The sequence below is a fragment of the Phaethon aethereus genome, assembly GCF_964289735.1.
Source record: "Phaethon aethereus genome assembly, chromosome: 3".
Taxonomy (NCBI): domain Eukaryota; kingdom Metazoa; phylum Chordata; class Aves; order Phaethontiformes; family Phaethontidae; genus Phaethon; species Phaethon aethereus.
In genome coordinates this window covers 95,172,043-95,191,061 of record NC_138576.1, presented here as the reverse complement: position 1 = coordinate 95,191,061, position 19,019 = coordinate 95,172,043, and the positions used below count along the sequence as shown (strand labels likewise).

The window sequence follows — 19,019 nt, the reverse complement described above, 5'->3', positions numbered from 1 at the left end:
GTGCAAACACTCCCGTCGCTGGTGGGACACGTGCGACCTTCAGGTCCGATTACCGTGGTGTGGGATTGCCTTGCAGAGCAGTCACCAGCAGGTCACTCTCTGCTGGAAGGGCATGTGCCAGCGCAGGGCCCGTACGGACCCCTTAGCTCTCCCGTGAGATCCATCCCCAAGGAGTACTGTGGGGCTTTGAGGAGGTGGGTCAGCTGTGGGCCTCTGTCTGGAGGAGGAAACAACCTCTGGTGCCTTGCTTGGGAGCTGGTGTCCCCTCCTGCCGCCGGCCATCCACTGAAGCAGCGTGAGCAGGACTCGGTGGCACTCAGCAGCAGAGGGACACCAGCCAAGCTGGGAGCATCGCCCCACCCGTGGGTCTGTGCCAGAGCGATAGCAGGGAGAGAGGGGTCGGCTGGGTAGTAAAGGAGGGGGAATGACATGAGGGCTTTCACTTTGACTACACCAGCGGGCACCCCATCGGGCCGGAGCAGGGCCGGCCAGCTGGCTCCCTCCCACAGCAGATGGTGAGCCCCGCTTCTGCTGCCTTGAGCACCGCGCGCGCGGCGACTTCTGCTCACAGCAACCCAGGCATCGATTTGCAAGGTGTCACGCTAGCTTATGTCGTAAACAGGACAGCAGGTTGAGCACCGACTGGGGGTGGAGGAGCAGGCTGCCACAGGGATGGTCAGGGGCTGTGCGTGGAAATGGTTGTGCCGGCGGGGCTGGGTTTGTCCACGCTGAGCTTCTGTCCCTGCCTGCCAGGTACCTACTGGCCCTCTGCACAGCCAGCCAAGGTGCTGGTGGCTGGGGTTCAAGTTGGGGGGTAAATGGGGGGGCCTGTGCACTGCCCTTGGGACAGCATAGTAGAGCCGTGTCTCCAAACGGGGTGAGGGCTTGCGCTGGGGCAGCCTTGGAGTATTTCCAGGTCGCCTCTTATAGGGGCAAACTACGACACTGAACTGGGGAGTAAATGGCACGTTTGTAAAACACGGCACCGAGCCCTACTGGCCTGAAACACACACGCGCAGGCCACGGCCCTGCACCCCAGACGACTGACAGAAGCTCTCCTGATCGCTGGGGACCCACCGCTTTACCATCCCAGCACCTACGCCACCCCTGCCCTGCGAGCAGCAGCCTCCCTCCAGACTCCCTCACCAGCTGTGCCCAGCCAGGGCCCATGCACGCCCATGCTGACAGGGCACTTTTTGCTAACCTAGACCCTCTCCCGCTTCTTCCTTCGGTCACAGTGAAGAGCGACGAAGCCTGAGCTCATGCGGCTCGGAAGCTGGGGAGCAGCGCAGAGCCAAGCCCTGCATCGGCTTCCCTAGGGAGAGGACAGCTCAGAAATGAAGCAGTTCCTTCTCCCTACAGGCTGTGCCTGAAATAGCCGAGCCTGTCAGATCCCCAGCCCCGGCCGTGACGGATTAGCCTCTCCAAGGCACAAGGCAATTTATTCATTAGTGACATTTACACCTTGTGGCCGCATTAGCCGTTGCGGTTTGGTGACGCGCGCTCGAGCTGGCAGCGCTGGGCTTGGAGGCAACATCGCTGCTCTGACGACCCAGCGAGGCTTGGCCTGGGCACCTCAGCTTGGAAATACCTCCTGCCCAGCCTGCTTTGTCGCCAGGCTTCTCCATCAAATGCCCCGCTGCCTCTATTTCCCTCCCACCCTCCCGGCCTCGCAGCACCGCTGCTCCAGCGCAGCAGCCTCCCACCTTGCCTTCCCTCCCGTCTCCCGCAAAAACCTCCTGCAAAGCCTCTCTCGTACAGCCCCTCCTCTCCACACGTCTTGCTGAGCATTTACACGCTATTCTGCCTTCCACAGCTAGCTCCTCCATCACCTGTGCCTTGTTCAGCCCACAGCAAAGCTGCCCTCGGTCCCAGCGGTGAAGCACAGAGCCCATGTTTGGAGGCTCCCGCAGCAGACAGGCTGCTTCCACCATGCCGCCGTCCCCTGGTCCCACACCATCGCGAGAGCCAGCTGCCTCTCCTCCCCAGCGACAGCCCTGCGGCACGGGAGATCAGGAGCACCAAAACGTCAGGGGCTTCTGTTTTCTAACTTCGGTCCGTCGAACTTACCCTGTCTACAAAGGCTCAGAGAAGTGCCGTGAAATTCTCTGGGAAAGCATAAATTGACGCAAAAGCAAGGCCAGGACATGCTGCAGCGCTCCGCAGGCTGTGCTGTCTGTCCCACAAGCAAGCACGAGGCAGGCCAGGGCGGCGAGCGCCGCCGGAAGGCCGTGCGCAGGCAAGCCGGCGGGTTATGGGGAGGTCTGGCCACCAGCACGCCTGAGGTCATCACGCGTCCGCTGGCACTTCACGGCTGGCCCGCGGCGCCTAGCAGGGAGAGGGTCGAAACGACGTGAATGCACGGCCTCGGAGGAGTGCCGGGGAGGGGGGTGGTTTGGCTGTCTCGGAGGAATGACAGTTCGCACATCAGGTTCGGGGAGGGTGAGAAATGCTGGAGAGTGCTGGCCAGAGAGCAGACCCAGCAGCTCTCCAGTTTCAGGCAGCCAGCAAGGGATTAGCTTGTTCTCAAACACAGCTTGCTCCACGCTTTTATCCCTGCTCCCTGCAGCAAATGTGACACTCCACGCCACCTCCTCACAAACACTGGGTCAGGAGTTTCCTCTCACGAGGAACGAGCAATGCTCTGTCACCTTGCAAAGCCCGCGCCGTGAGGGCGGATGGGCCACACCAGAGCAAAGCCACAAACCCGCTGACCCTCGGCAGGGCCGCGGGTCCTGGCCATGCACACGAGCAGGCAGAAGCACGCCCGGCCACGCACACAGGCTTGGGTGGGTGGCCAGGTCACGCCTCCGGGGCAGAGGAAGACTCTAAACTCCAGCCTCCGTCCCTGATCAGCCTACCCCATGGCAAAGCCACAGGGCCACCATCCCAGTCTTCCTTGAGCATTTTTTTCCACCAGCACTGCGTATTCCTAACAACAGGCCTGGCCAAAGTGGCATGTTTAAACCCAGCTCAAAATCAAAAATTAATTTTTTTAAGCAAGGAACAGCAACCCGAAACACTCCTCACAACTGTTACGGGCTTTTAGTCTCATTTGAGCTTGAAAAAGCCGTTTCAGTTTGAAAAGCCAAAGTGAAATCCAGTTATTTTGGGGTCTAGTTGTCACCGCTTTATTCCCAGGCAGCTGAACGGTGCTGGGCACGCTGCTTCGTCAGACTCTCCGTTACTTTCCTTCCCCACTCTCGGCCCCGGGGGCCAGGCTCTCCCTGGCAGGGCACACCTAACAGAGCTCACCAGCTTCTGGCTGGGCCGAGCAGCAGGCGACGTCTGCCTTCGGGTGATCCCCTCTCTGCATCCGCTTCTGGAGACGCCTGTAGACTTGGGCTTGGGTTTTTCCAAACCTTTTCACCCTGACTAGTTTGTGGGCTGCCATCCAAAGTCCGAATTCATGGCACGGCAGCTGACGGTGCTGCTAATGGACATTGGGACCATGGGACTGATACAAAATACTAAGTCATCTCACCACATTCTAGCTAGGCTTTTTCTTTCACTAACGTGAGTAGCTAAGATTGCAGAAGCAGCTTGTGCTGATGGAGGGTGAAAAGAACCTCGTGTGTCTGTGTGTGAAGTTACTTTGCTCTACAAAGTCCGCTAAATTATAATCACAGTACGTGATCCACCCATTCCCGAAGTTCGAAGGACTGGAGAGGGTTCAGGATGGGCACCAATTTCTCACAAGCTTCATTTCCCCAAATGAATTTTACAAAAACCAAATGAACAAACAAAAAGCCCCAACAAAAACAGTCTTCCTCGGTAGGAGGGGAGGAATAAAACCCACTTAGCTTTCCAGCAGCCGCTGTGCTTACTCTCAGCACTGGACGGCCATGCCACACATTGTAATGGGCTCCTGAAAACTCGGCAGCTTCTGGAAGTGTTGCATAGGTGGATGATGTACCTGTTAGTAGAGCCTGGTTATGAGCTGCAGGAAGAGAGGCTTGCTGAACTCCACAAAGAAACTGTCCCTCCCCCAAGACAGACAGACGAAGTGAGAAGGGAAGGAGGAAGGGGAGGCCATGGGTCTTGCAGGTTCAGTTCAGTCCTTGGGACCTCTTTTACCTCGTGTGGAGAAAGGCTATGGTTCTGTGGGAGAAGGCTCCTCTCCCAGTGTGGTGGAGGTCAATTTGCTTGTTAGCTTGCTTTTGAGGGAGTTGACGAGATCACATCCACGGGCATAACATTCCCCTTGGCGGAGCAGCTGTGATGGAAGCAGTAGAGCAGAACAATTCAACCCGCTGCTTGCACAGACAGTAGATGTTCAACATTCATTCACGTTTGGCCAAGTCCCAACACAAACTCTATACATCAAAGCAACACTGTGACAGATCAATTTGCCTGGAGTCAAGGACAGACCACTCTGAGGAGTTGCTAAGCCAAGCTCACACTGGTATAGTACCACTGGCTTCAATAAAATTACACTAGGAGTGAACATAGCCCATTAATTTCTACGTGAAATGTGACTAAGCCCCTCTCCCCTTTTTCCAGAATGCCCACAGGGAAAAGAGCCCTAGGCAGGCTTAGCCCCAAGTCCCCACTGGGCTCCCGGGTCCTATGAACCAGCCTTTGGTGTCTGCGCATACCTTGCTCCGTGGAGACTCTAGGCCCACGTGCTTTGCGGGAGGCAGTATTACCAACTAGAGCTAACACTTAAACCAGGTCCCATTTCTGAGATATGATATCTGATGATCCAGACCACATTCAGGTTCTAACCACTGAATATGAATGAAACATAATTAGAAGCACATATCACAAATTGAGACTTGTAGCTCTTTGGTAACACAACTTCTTGGTGGTGTTGGTAGTATTTCGGACCCATGCCCTACAGCTACTGCAGCAGAGTAGGAGCATGTTGTAGCAAGGTCGTACCCTGCTAAAAGTAAGGCAGCACCCTAGTGATATCAGCAGTACTGAAGCCATGGTTGGAAAGGCTGCAGGGAGAGCTTAAAAGGTATTATTCTTCCCACAGGCTAATGAGCAATGATTTACTGGCATCACAGGCTACCTAACTTTCTTAAACTTCCACTTAATAAACCTCTTCCTTCAGTCCCCTCTCCATGGGCATCCATCAGAGTTACTAAACAGCTCTGCACCCTCTTGAGCATGAATGGAGAGACAACAAAGAGGGCAGGGACAGGCTGGGTCTCTAACATGTGCGTTTTATGGGGGTGTGCTTGTTTGAAATCAGAAAAACAGCAGCTTCCCCAGCACTAATCCTGAGCATTTGCCTCGTGTGTGACTCTGGAAGGCTTGGCGTTGACCACAAGATGAGATTCCCTCTCCTTGTCCCAACAAACACCACTACACTTGCTCAACCCAAAAGCCCTCTCTGCAGCCTCCCTCCTTGGTGTGGTCTGCATGACATGCAGTGGGCTCAAGAAGTACCCCCAGGCTGGCTGGTGCCACCGCCTGGTTCTGCATGAACACAGAGCTGGGCACTATTTGGGAAGCTTCCAGTGTGTGCTGAAAGATGGATAAACGGGTGGTGATGTGTCTTGAAGATCAGCTAATCCAGAGCTTCTCATATGCTCTTTCTCTCTCTTTTTCTCGTTCAGTAAGCTGGAGAGCTTTTAAGTACCCGGCAAGCATACTGTCAGCAATGGGAAACACCGAATAGCCCAAACTTATTGTCCAGCCTTGCAGCAGTGAGGACTAGCTCTCTTCTAGAGACGTATTAATGCCATGAAGCACCAGGAAGAGAAGCTGGCAGTGTTCCCGCTTCACTCGTCCCGGCATGAGAGGAAAGCCTGCTGACGAGTGCAATGCTGAGCCTGACTCGAGAGTCATGGAAAACTGCAATGGGTGAATGACGTATGGAAAAAAACAAAGCCGCCTGACTGCGGAGATCCTCTCGTTATTGCCCCCTCGTGCTGACAAGCACCCAGCTTTCGCCTTCCCAAGGGGTGATGCAGGCTGTCCTGCTTTCCTTGTGTTAGGGGCCAGCAGCTCTGTGTACTTCGCTCACTTTGAAGAGATCTTCTGCACCAGAGATGAGGACGCAGCCAGCCTGACAGACCGAGGCACTGCTTGCGCCTGTGGCCCTCTCCTCTCGCCCAGGCCAGGCTGAGGGCAGGAAGGATAGACTCGCGACATGGGGAAAACTTCTGCACCATCATGCAAGCCAGCGTTTGCTCAGTAAGATCCTGGGAAAGAGAAGACACTGGGATTGGTGAAGGGAAGGCTGCAGAGACCAGATAACGCCTGCTTGTGTCAGGAAGGCCGTGGGGAAAAGGAGCAGAGACAATTAAACCACCAGTCAATGGAGGAGAAGTAATGGGATTAAGATACAGCAGGGACAATTCAGGTTAGATATAAGGGAGCAGGCTATCATGAGAGGAGCAGACTGGGCCATCGACCGAGCTGCCAAAGGAATCGTTATCACCAACACAGACATGGCAGAGAGCAGACACAAGGCTGCAGGAAGGGCAGGCGCCTGCCTGCTGCTCAGACGGGAGCCGTGGCGGGTGGATGTCTGTGTGCCGGGGGAGATGGGACCACTCCACCACGCAGAGGCTGCACGCCAGAACAGGGACAGACCGTCTTGGGATGTCTGTGCTGATAACCTGAGCTGCGAAGAGAATTAAATCAGCCGCCCTTTGCCCAGGGCACTAGGGTCCTTCACCAACGCTTAAGAGAAAACCTATACACGCACATCCCTTCTGCTGGCTACGTCCCATGCTGAGGGTGGGAAGGGAGAGCCCAGCTGGCTGTCACGAACTTCCCTGCCTGGCTAGATGTGCTGCCCTGTATAGACATCGCAGGCAGGGAGAAGGAGAGGGAGCAGAACCCCAGTTTCAGTCTGTCCTCTTCACCTCTACCACTTCTCTGCCAAGCCACCAGGCAGCTCCTGTCCCTCCTGCCCAGTCCTGCTCCCCTCCCATGCCCAAGCATGCCATCCCCCTTTCCTGAGCTTAAGACAGGGCAGAAAGGTCTCCAGCCTAGCAAGAATGGAGTAGGCTGGACCAGGCTCCTTCAGCTCCACCCGGTGCAGGGAGGGCTAAGAATATGAGGAAGAGATCTGCAAGAAAACCTGGCATGCACCCACTGGTGAAAGAGGTCCCACTTCTCCTCAGGGTGCTGTGGGTCTGGCATGGCCACAGACCATGGCACTGGGACTAAGACTGGGACCAAGACTGGGACTTGGCTATGGCTGGTACTATGTGCATGGGGAAGGTGTTCAGCAGCAGGAAGACTCTGCATGGATCCTGCAGGCCAGAGCAGCAGCCATGCCTCAAAGACACGTATATCCACCTCGATAGAACAACTCCAGAATAAGATTTTGTGAATGAAAATGGGGCCAGAGGAACGAATTGAGGCAATCACATGAAGAGGACTAAAAGAGCTAGGGACAAGGTGCCTGGAAGTAGAACTCTGCTGCAGGTGCTAAAGGACGGGAGCACAGAGACGGTACTAAGTTGTCCCTATTCCAAGGACTGTCTTTGCCCCAGGGAACTAAAAGGCCTGCCAAACCTTTGATAAATCCATCTGTCCAAGGCACTTTGGAGGCTGGAGTGAGAAAGACAAGCCATCGTAGCCTAATTTAAGCAATGTGTAGGAGATTTCAAAGAGAACATATTGGGAAGGACAAACGGACCACTTTCCTCACTAATGACCCATTGCAGCTCCACTGACTGAAGATCTCCTGATTCACCAGGACATACAAGCACACACCATTATCTCCACAGAGCCACAAGGACCCTCAGCATTGGCCTTGACTCACATTAGGCCCTTGGAGAGAGAAGCACAAGTGCACAGCAAGCCAAACGTCATCACTAAGCAAGAAAATCCCAGGGCAGCCAAGGGGGCCGTAGCCGCTTTCACCCAGCCTGAATCCGTGCCAATAATGACGTGAACAAAATGCAGAGAAGGATGTGGTCACACCAGAGACCTTATGCTTCCCTGTTCTCAGAGGGACCCTCTTACTTAAGCCAACATCTAGGTCTGGAAGTCATAGTTAGGGCAGATTACAAGACAGAATCATAATGGAGTGGGATTTTAAGGGCTTTTCTGTTCAAACCGCCATTGTTTGGAGTCTAGCACTTGAGATCCAGGAGGACAAGGGCAAGAGACACTGACCAGGACATGGAAGGCACAAAAAGCAGAAGAACAGACCATGCTGGGGGCAAAGCCAAGCAGAGCCTTACAATTCCCACACGTGCTGACCACTCCAGGCTTGCCAGCAAGAGGTGATTTTCAAAAGAGGACTGATGAAGTGGAAGGGTGCTTTTGCAACCTCCCCAAGACCTGGGAGGAAGCAGTACAGCAGCATGACTAGAGAAACAGCTCTTTCATTAATAAGTTGGCAGGAGGAAGACCAGCTAAACTAAATAAAATGCCTTACTCTTTTTCTTTTATAACTTGCCCTTCTACAATGGATGCAGAGGCAGGCACCAAGCTTGAACGCCTAGGTGCTAATGGACTTGCTCTTGTCACCCAAGACCTGCTGTTCTCAGCCGTTGCTGGCCCCAGTGGATGAGGGAAGCATGGTAAGGCTGAGGAGCAGTGCCATCTGGAGAAATGGCTGGCTGATTTGGCATGCACTCCCCCGAAAAGCTGACTGCAAAGGAGAGAGCTTTTCTGAGAACAGGGACACGAGAGATCTGGGGATGTGTTGACGAAGAAGGAAAAGCTGGGTGCCTGCATGCTGCAGCCACTGATGCAGCTTCAGTGACATGAAGGCTCCTTGCTTAACATCACCGACATCCTTTCCAGCAGGACAGAAGGGGCAGCACAGAGCTCAGGGTGGGCCAGCCTGCCCGGACAAGAGCAAGGCAGAGGAACCCAGAGGCTAACAGGCTACACAGAAGCCACCTCACTTTTCACAGCCTGACACCTCTCTGCAAAAACCCTGGTAGTGCAAACCACTTGGTTTTAAGCAGGTTCCCCTCTAACGTATCCCCAGCCTCTGTTCTGCAGAGCATCCCTCACGGCAGATGCCTCCCTGCCTCCCAGCTGTGGGTCCTGCACCCACGGTGGGGCCCCACAGAAGGGGAATCCCTTTGCTCCTTACTTCTCCAGCCCAGGTTCACCACGCTCCAGCATGCTTTTGCATTCCTCCCTCCCAGACCCTCAGAGCTCTCTGCCAAAACCAGGCTGCCGGGAGCCTGCAGCTCAGAGTCTGCAACCAGAGCCCAGCTTGACCTCATGCAGAATTCACTCCTGCAGACATGCACCAACCTGCTGGTCTATTGTCAATAGGTGGACTGCAGCTGAACCTACCAGAGCCTTCCTCGATGCTTGTCTGAACCGATTAGGACACACTTCAAAGCCAGGAAGGGACCCCAGCCACTTGATGTGCCGCCTATTACCACGATGCCTGTCCCAGTGCCATCCTCTCCCCCTTCCCCAGCTCACCGGGGGCCTCCCATTTTCTCTTTCCAGCTGAGCCCTCCTCCAGCATCTGATCGGCAGCGCTGCAGATCTCCACTCCGTCTGGGTTTGCACATTCATCCCTTCCCCGGTGCTGCCTGCCTGCTGTAATCCCAAACCGAAAAGCCCTTTACCTAGGGGATGCCGACTCTCAGAGCTGGCGTGCCGAGCCTGGGATCCTCTGGAGGCGGTGCCATTCCCAGCAGTGAGAACAGAGTAACAGTCGAAGCATGGTCTAAAAAAAAAAGTGGGGAGTGTGGGGAACGGCCAGGGGGGAAGGGGAAGAGCTGGATTCATGGCTTTCAGCCTTTGCTCTAACCTGTCGCTCAGCTCCACGTGCCTGGATGCCTCAGACCTTTAGGCACAGGCAGTTACATCCTGGTCCCAAAAGGCCCGTTCCCCTCCGCCCCGTGAGGGGTCTCGCTCCAGCATGGGCAGTGGGGTGGGCAGAGGTGCAGCAGGGTGCATTCTGGTGGCTGCTGGTTCCTCGAAGCACAAGCCAGCCTGGAGCCAGGGCGGGGAGCCAAAACATCCCCCTCCCTGCATCAGGCCTGTCTTTTTATTCCCCCCTTTGGATCTTGATGCCATGAATTACGGTTTTGGGGTTCTTTTGGTTGGGTTTGGGGTTTTTTTGCATGTGGTGATCGGTCTAGAGTTCTGTGCCATGTCAGGGGGAGCATCAGCACTCACCCCTCCTGGAGGTCAGAGCCACGGCGCGGGGGACTTTTCGCCGGCTGCCGGAGCGAGATGCCGTATCTGCTCCATCCTGATGTCCTCCTGGGCAATCTCCCTCCCCTGCACTCCTCTCCCCAAATCCTGCGCTGGCTCAGGCCAGGCAATGGACAACGAGATCTCACCGCCCTCTGCTTTCACAGTGAGGTCTCCACGCAGGACCCATTGCGGTGGAGGTGACGGTGGTCATGGTTCAGGCAGCCTTCATTGCGGTGCACGATGAGGATGGGGAAGTAGAGGGCATCCTGGTAAGGAGGGGGGTCTTCCTCCTCCACAGTCACCTGGCTGGAGAGGCGTGTCTGCTCAGTGGGACAGCTCTGCTCATTCAGGCTCCCGCTCCGGCTCTGCCAGAGGCAGCTGCGTCGCGAGCCATAGAGGCGGCCCAGGGAGAAGCGGCTGCTGCTGAAGGGGATCCTGGGGCTGCCATTGCAGATGCTCAGGGCGCTGCGGGAGAAGATGGAGGAGCTACTTATAGTCCTGTGGCACCGCTCACAGTTCTGCCGGTAGCCCCCATATCGGCAAGCAGAATAGCTGGTGCAGCCAGAGAGTCCCACCAAGTCCATCAGGACGGCTTCCGAGTAGCTGGGCACCAGCTGCTGGTTGGATCGGATGTGCCACTCCAGCTCAGTGCTGTCCACCGTGTTGACGCGGGGCATCCTCCGGCAGAAGGAGCGTTCCTCGGCCGGCGTCACCGCCACGTAGTCGAACCCAAAGAGTTTCTCCACGTGGTAATGGACGTAGGAGGTGCGGTACTCATTTAGCACCCGCAGGGGCCAGGATAGGGTCAGCAGAGCCGCCACCCAGAAGACATAGTGGGATACGTACCAAGGCAGGTTGTCTGGGTCAGAAAAGGCCACCATGTATTCCTTGAAGTCCACGTTTTTGAGGTGCATCCCCTCCCTGGCCTCCATGTAGTCATCTAGGCCCTCGTTCTCTGTGAAGAAGCGGGCCCGCTGGGTCAGGTAGGAGTTCTCCGACTCCACGTTGGCAAAGCTGAAACATTTGGTGAAGCGGAGCCGCGTGGCCGGGTAGCTCTCCAAGTCAATGAGGTCCTTGGAGATGTCCTTAACTCCACAATTGGAATAATCAAACTCGGCCTCTGCCACATGGGTGTTGACCCGCTCATGATACACTTGGGTGGTGGTGTAGGCATCCCCATTGCGGTAGCGGGTAACCTGCCGGGTCCTGCGGACGTAGTGGTAGCTGATGGCCTTCCACCAGATGCAGGGGGTAGCCTGCTGCATCCTCTGTACGCGCTCATGCACGCTCTCCACATCTACTTTGTACTGCAGCTCGTTGCGGGTGTAGCAGTGCCAGCACTCCACCAGGTACACCACATAGAGCATCACCAGGAAGGCCAAGGGGATGTAGACGTAGCCGTTGGAACAGGGGCTGTCATGGTACATCATGGACTTGCCCTTGTAAGCGCTGTCAAAGGTCAGTCGCGTCACCTTGGTGACATGGCACCAGGTCATGGCTCCCATGCAGCCGTACATGAGGAGGGACAGCAGCAGGCATTTCCAGTGGGACTCGCGGCACAGGGACTTGCTGAGAGACTGCTTCACTGGCCGCTGCTGCTCCGGGCGACCAGGAGAAGGGGAGAGAAAACAAGAGAGGAGTCAGTAGGCTGCAGCGGCAGGGGAAGGGGAGCAGGCAGCAGGGTGCCACGGTGGCACCTGGAGCTCTGTGAACGGGGACAGAAGGGCAGATGCCATAGGGCTCCTAGCCTCAGCGGGCAGGCCAGGGGCCAGGATCTCCCCCAGGATGACAGTCCCGCAGTGTGGGACTCTGCCTCTCCTCGGGAGATGGCCAGAGCCCAGCCGGACATGGAGGAGAGGAGCAGAGGGCAACTCTGCTGGCCTGCACCCCGAGTTCAATGGGGAGTAACCCCCACCACTGCCACGTCCGGGGGAGGGGTACTGAAGCACAGGAAGATGGAGGCTGGAGGATCTCCCCCACATACCTCGGCTTCTGCACCCATCCCACCAGCGCCAGCAGCTCTAACCTAGTTCGTCCCACCTGAACACCTCATCACAGCTCATCCCACTACACCTCTCACCGCTCGCACATGAGTCTCTCCCCCTTTCCCAGTAACGACCGACAGCAATATCCAGGCGTCTCCTACCAGAGCAGCACAAGCAGCCTGGGGTGCCTGTAACGGCGGAGAAACGGACCTTCTGCAGCTGGAAAGGCCTCTGTTTGGTAATGGCGATTCCCACCACGCTTCGCAGCCCAAGGGGCTCTGAAGTGCTTCTCAAGTGCTTTATAAAGCGCACAAACGGGAAGGTACTTTTCCACAACTGAAACGCAGCCACGTCTGGTGGGAGAGAACGTGAATATGGAATAATGTCCGAAAAGGTGTTCAGGCTGGAAGAGACGAGAACCCCACTGCTCTGCAGCAGCAGCAGGGAGGGTGAGCGGCCGGTCATGGCTGCCAGCAAATGTCTGCTTGCACTGGGATTTGGGTGTCACAGCCCACACTTCTCCTGGAAAAACTGCTCTCAGGTCTTTCATGGTGAGGAAAGGGCAGGACTTCAGCAATAGGACTGAATAATCTCTTAAAAAAGAGATTGTACCAGTGCCTTCACCATAGGAATCGTGCAGGGTTCTACAAAGACCTGGGAAAAAAACCCACTTAAGGAAATCTCTGTCAGCCTCTGCAACACCCTGAAGTCTCAAGTATTGATCCAGCTTGGTCAGTGAGACCTGACAGTATCACACCCAGAGGTGTGAAAGACATGCAAAGAGGCTATTTGCTTTCTTAGACAAAACACTTCATCCAGCACAAATACCATCCAACCCAGCAATCTCCAAAGGTGTGACCTGAGAGAGGGGGGCAAGAGCCCCAGCCTTGTGCTGATGCCACTAAACTCACTAAGAGGCTTTCGGCTTTGCTTCCCTTCCCCAGCTGTGCACGCAGAACGGCTCCTGTGCTCACCTCCGCCGTTGTAGGGGCTAACACCAGCTGTAATGACACCACTCAGGGCAGTGAAGTCCAAGCCTGGCCCCATCCCTCCTCCATTCCTGAGCGCACTGGGACGGAGAGGTCTTTCATCCAGGGATCCCAAAGAGCTTAATGGGCTCACGCTGCTAGAAAGCAGGTGATCACTTTCACTCTTGCATGAAAAGGGAAATTAAAGCAAGAACCAGAGGTCATGATGTCACTGGCAGGTCTAGGGACAGATCTGGATCTCTTCTTTTCTCTAAGAAATCCCCCTTGCTCTCCCTGAAGCCCTCTCAGGCTTGGTCCCCTAGAGTCCCACATGCTAATCTTTCCTCCCTACACCTTGTCAAAGCCTGGTCCACCCCATGCCAGTGGGACTTCTGCCACTGCGATTAGCAGGGCTGGATCCAGGCCAGAGCTCCAGTGGAGGTTTCTCTCCCGGAGGCAGGGAGCTTCCCTTCCCACCCGCCCAGCAGCCAGCCTGCCACGACCGGAGAGGCGGCACAGCCAGAGGGGTGGCGAGGGGAACGATGGCACGTCCCATTGGGGGTCCTGAGCACCAGTAAGCGCTGAGCCCCCTTCTTTGGGGCAACTAGCTGAGACACAGAGCCCCGGGAAGGCAGGTCTGCAGGCAACAGCGAGGGGTGCGGGGCAGCTCTGCTCAGCAGCTCCGGCACGGACAGACCTGCGCCCCAGTCTTCCCAGTGTGACCCTCCACTGCGGCAGCCTCACGGTCACAAGGCAAGAAGGGAACCCCGGGTAAGAGACAAGGGAGCGAGGAGAAGAAGGGAGGGGCACCCAACAGGCAGAGTCGCCTGAGCTGTGCCCTCCCTGCTCAGGTCCGCGCTGCGGTGACAAGAGCCTGCCCAGATCCCTCTGCTTCGGCTCGGCTGCAGCACGGCTCTCCCGCACTGGACTGCCGTGCCACTGCCCAGGCGGCTGACGGTTTCCTCTCCCACAGCTGCCTTCTGCGGTGTGAACCCTCCCCGGCAGCAGCAGCCCTGGCTGTGAGGCTCTAAGGGGGCTGCTCAGCCGAAGGAGGAGCACGGAGGCTCTGAGCAGGAAATGCAAGGCACACGCTAACCCTGGGGTGTCTGTGGGGTGAGAGGGCTTGCACAGAAACAGTGCCTTGTCTGGGGCGGGGGGGGGATATCTGCAAACGGAGCGCAAGGAATAAAACAAAGCATCCAGCTCACTCATTTGACAAGCTGGGGAAGGGGCACCAGAGAGGCAGGTCTTTGGACAGGTCCGTCTCGGAAAAGCAAATTCCACCTCCCAGTTGCTGCGCGGCCCCTCACATCCCGTACTGCCTGTGTTGTTCTGCTCGGGAGAAGGGCGATGCTGGCTGTTGCCCTGCGGAGATGCAGGCAAGCCCCCTGCGGTTACCCACCCGGGGCAGGGCGGCAGGGAGTGCGATGCAGCCCAGGCTTGGTTCCAGGCACTGTGTTAGCAGGGCTCTAGTCCACGCATTAGTCTCCTCCTAGGACTACACAGCATTTAGATACTGCAGCGCTTTTACAGGGTCACGCTAACCCCTGCTGTAAACTGTTTACAACCCAGTTTTGTCTTAGGCTTTTGAGGTAAAACACAGACACATCGGCCGTGCTGGTGGGGTTTCCGAAAGCTGATCAAGTGTCAACGACAGGGGATACAACCACAGCAGAGACGGAGGAGGAGCCAGCTGCAGAGTCTAATCCCAGTAGGAACTGCAGCATCCCTGCTCCTCTCCTGGGCTGCAAGGGCTCACAGGAGCAAACAACCAGCTCAGTGGCTTCCCCCCACAGAAGCAGCTGAATAAGGTTGCCTCCTCAAGCTCTTAACCAGCCTTGGAGAAGTCCAGAGCAGCAAACAGGCAGATGAGAAAGCTGGGGAAAGGGAAATCCTTTCTGTCCCAGAACGGTGTCACTGGGAGGACAAGCAGGCTCTAATATAAATGTCATCATCATCTGCCTGCTGCAGTCTGATGGAACAAGGCGAAAGGCTTGCCCTACTTCACTGCAAACAGGGTTTCCCTCCATCACTGGGAGCCTCCTCCATTGCTCAGCACTAGAGAGCACTGGAGAGTGGTGACCAAATCTGCTATTGCAGGTGCACCTGAACATCTCTGCAGTGCTAGAGAGCAGAACTGGTCCAGCCATGGCTCCGCCAACCCCTTTGTGGGACCCCAGTCAACACTTTCTGCGTCAGTTCACTATGTAGAACACATGGGACAACCCTTACCAGGCCCCTGGGTGCTAACTGTAATGCACATTGGGAAGGGCAAGGGGTAGAGTGTTGCTACAGCCTCCCCTCCCTCATACATAGTGTTTGCCTCTGACATTGCCCTCGAGGCAAAGTGAGATGGAGCCCCACACCTACAGTTGCTGCTCTGGGATGGACAGGAAGGGATGGAGCAGATGACTTATGAGCAGCCGTTAAGCAAGTGGAGATGCCTGCAACACACAGGGCAGAGGCAGTAGAAGAGAGTACCCCATCACTTCTTGCATTCCTTGGAGATCTGGGGAATCCTCTTCTCAAGAAAGCCTCGAGGGGATAAACTTGCGCAGAGCCCCAGTGGCCAAGCACATGGGCCAAAATACCTTCATTGCCCCTACAGCCTTGACTGTGCAACTTTGAACACTAAACAACTCCAGAAATCCTTCAAGCTCTACAAAGCTCCTCTCTGAAACAGCCCAGGCCCTGGCCCCATCTACCATCCCTCCATTTAACAAGTGTTCTCCTGTCCTCACCTCCTGCACCTCTCACCCGCTTTTCTCCCTGCAGAGACCAGCCTGAAATCTCCAACTTACCCCCAGAATGCTAAGCCCTCACTTCAGAACATGCGCCAGGGTTCACAGGGTTAGATGCCCTAGAGACAGCCCTCTGCAGGGCTGCAAAAATTAATCCAAAGCAGGAGCCTGAAGGCCCAGGTAGCTCCTCAGTGCCAGGCTGTGGCAGCAGCTTGCAGGGACTCTGGTGGGACTCCTGAGCACCAGTTTCCATGGCTCTGCCCTGCTGATTTGCTGACATCATGCAACAATTTAATAAGCCCTGTCCTTTTCGACCTCAGATCCCCAGAACAAGGCATGTGGGGAGTATCCAGCCATTTCTAGGAACTGCCACCATCTTCCAAGACCCTGGACAGACATCAGCGACTCCTGGTCAGGATGGTCCCAGCAAATCCCCACATCACATCCCACATGCCTACTGCCCAGAGTCAGGAACTACCCGCCTAGAAGAAAGAGCTGGCTCAGCCCCAGGCTGGCAGCATTGCCAACTGCAGAGGAAAGGGGAAGGCTGAGCATCTAGGAGCCAGGGAACCCTGCCAGCAGTCAGCTTCTGCAACGGTACCAAGGTCTCCATTTTACACAGCAACTTGGAGAAGGACTGTTTCCCTCCATTGGATCCCACTTACAGCCAGCTCTGGCCAGTAGCTCCTGTTATGTCCCTTGCTGGGACAAGCTGAGCATCACCTGAAGTCCGAGGTACAGTGACCCAAAACATGTCAAGACGAGGCACCTTCAAACATGAGAGATTTCCCATTTTTCCAGTCCTCAGGCATCTCCTCTGGCTCCCTTCCAGCCCTGGTCAGTGGACCCTTACAGGTGGGATTCAGCTGCACTCCTGGGATGCTCAGTAATGCTTGTAGCAGCAGTTGGTCCTAATGGAAATGAGGGAATCACACTGCCAGTACTGCCTTACAAAGGCACTATAGGGGAGCAGGAATACCCTCCCCTCCCGATATTTCTGAAGCCAAGAGGATTGTTCATGAATCCAAGCTCCCCACTAAGGTCTCTGCTCATTGCATCAGATGAGACACCAGCAAGCATGGCACTGTCAGGAGAGGCTGCAGCTTCCCTCTCCTCCACCAGCTGCTTCATGGAAGTCTGTGATAGCTTCTGGCCGCGGGAAGCATGCCCTTAGCCTAAACAAGTGCAGGTCATGGACTGCAGCCCTTCTGCCTGCTCCCACGGGGTAAGATTAATACTGACATCCTAGCCACTGCGGAGCTATCAAAGCCCGGACACTCTTCTCGTAATCCCCGTGAGGCAGGGGACACTGTAGGCGAGGGAAACTCACCCGAGCACTGCCCCTGCTACGCTTCTTTCATCCAAGCCAGCTCTAGCTCCGGCACCATTCAAAAGCTACTTGTGCTCTCTTCAACGCAGCACCATCATGGCCAGGGCACTGGGGGCAAAAGACCACGTCCCAGTGTGGCACAAGCATGTCCTCACCCTAAAAAGGCACCTCACGGTTCAGCTTCACTGGTCAGGATCTGTTTGGAGAGCCTGGGCTCATGGCACCAAGGGCTGCTGAATGGAAGCAGGAACAGAGAAACAGCCGCAGAGCAGAGTATACGGTATTTGTACAGCTTCCCAGTCCTTGAACTCCAGCATTCCTCTCCTGCAATTATTTGTATCTAAATACAAGTCTGCATATATAGAATAACCATGCACAGGCATGCATGTACTTCCTAAACCAAGGAGGCAGAAAATACCAGGATTATGCAGCACTTGCTAACCGCAGCTACTCAGCAGCAGAGGACGAGTGATGCACCAGCTTCTGAGCAACCCCCTAAGCTGCCCTTTGAGCTGTGGCCTCACCGGTGAGGACAATCCACCACATCAGGAGAACGCTGTCCTTCCTACGCTGCCTAGCTGCCCTCCACGGGCCAGCAGCCCCACAGCATAAAGTGGGTCTTGCTAGTCAGTGCGATTGCTTTCTCTCCTTTTGGGAAGCCCAAGCTGCAAGCGGGATCTGTGGGGGCAGACAAAGGGGCTCGCACACCTGCCTCCCTGTGCTGCTCCCTATGCAGGGAGCACCCTGCTCCTGACCCTTTTTGGCATCTGCTGCCTGGACACTAGAGAAGTCATGAGCTGTGGGGGGGATTGCAGCATACCTGGGGGCAAGGCAGTGCTGGTACCTGGCCTGCCCGAGCCTGCACCTCCTGGTCTCCCCAGCCTACATCCAGCTGACAGCCACCCTCAGCGACAACCCCAGAATTCAGCACATCCCCAAGCCCTGTCCCCTGCTGCCCACCGCGTCCTCCCTCGCAGTGACCCGGGCAGCTGTGCTGCCTCCCGGTCCCCCAGGCCAGAGCGCAGGACGGGGTGTGGGGGGAGTCTCCGTATCCATTCCTCCCAGGCATAACAACCTCTTCCCGCTGCAGTAAGCCCAAGGCAGGGCCCCTCGCTTCTCTTTCGTGATATTCTCCCTTCCTCCTGCACCCCCGCCAGCCCCGGCCCTGGCCCCGTCTCCGGGCGGCGCTGGCTGCCGCGCCCCTCCCAGCCCCGGGGGCACGGCGACGAGCCCCAGGCGACGGCCGAGCGACAGAGGCAGGCAGCTCGCCGCCGGCGGGGACACCTCGCCCCGTCCCGTCCCCCGCCGCCGCCGCCGGCCCTCGCCGCAGCCCCGGGGCCGGAGGAGGGGAGAGGGGCTCCCGGCGCGGGGCTCCGTACCTGTGCGGGCAAATCCCGGCCCGCGGCGGGGCGGTCAGCGAGCGCGCCATGCAAAGCGGGCGGGGAGGGAGGGTTGGTTGGGGGCAGCCCCGGGCGGGGGGGCGGCCGCTCTCCTCACCTCCTCTCGGGCCCCCTCCGCCTCCTCCTCCGGAGGCACCGGCGTGCTGCTGCCTCCCTCGCTGGCGGCGGCCGCCGAGGCCGGGGGGGACATGGCGGCGGGGGCGCCCGGCTGGCGGTGCCTGCGGGCTGGGCAGCCGCATTATCCCGCCCGCCGCCGGGCGCTGCCTCGCCGGTGGCCGGGCGGGCGGCGGGGCGGCGGCATGGCCCCCAGCCGCGGCACGGCGGCAGCGCTCGCCGCCCGCCGGGCCCCGGCCCCCGGCCCCGCTGCAGCGCAGCGCCGCTCCCGCGCCCGGCGCGGCGGAGGGCGGGCAAAACCGCGGTGGGAGGGCCGCGGCGGAGGCGGGGGGGACGGGATGGGGACGGGGACGGGGTGGGATGGGGTGGGACGGGATGGGACGGGG

General features: G+C 57.1%; 1 protein-coding gene across 1 annotated transcript; it reads right to left on the bottom strand.

Annotated features, from left to right (window-relative positions):
- Positions 1–10,253: 10,253 nt before the first annotated feature.
- On the bottom strand, positions 10,254–18,709 carry TMEM151B (transmembrane protein 151B; the record flags this gene model as incomplete). Its single annotated transcript, XM_081998157.1, has 2 exons — positions 10,254–11,690; positions 18,617–18,709. The coding sequence occupies 2 exons, from the start codon at positions 18,707–18,709 to the stop codon at positions 10,254–10,256; spliced, it is 1,530 nt and encodes a 509-aa protein (XP_081854283.1).
- Positions 18,710–19,019: the final 310 nt, after the last annotated feature.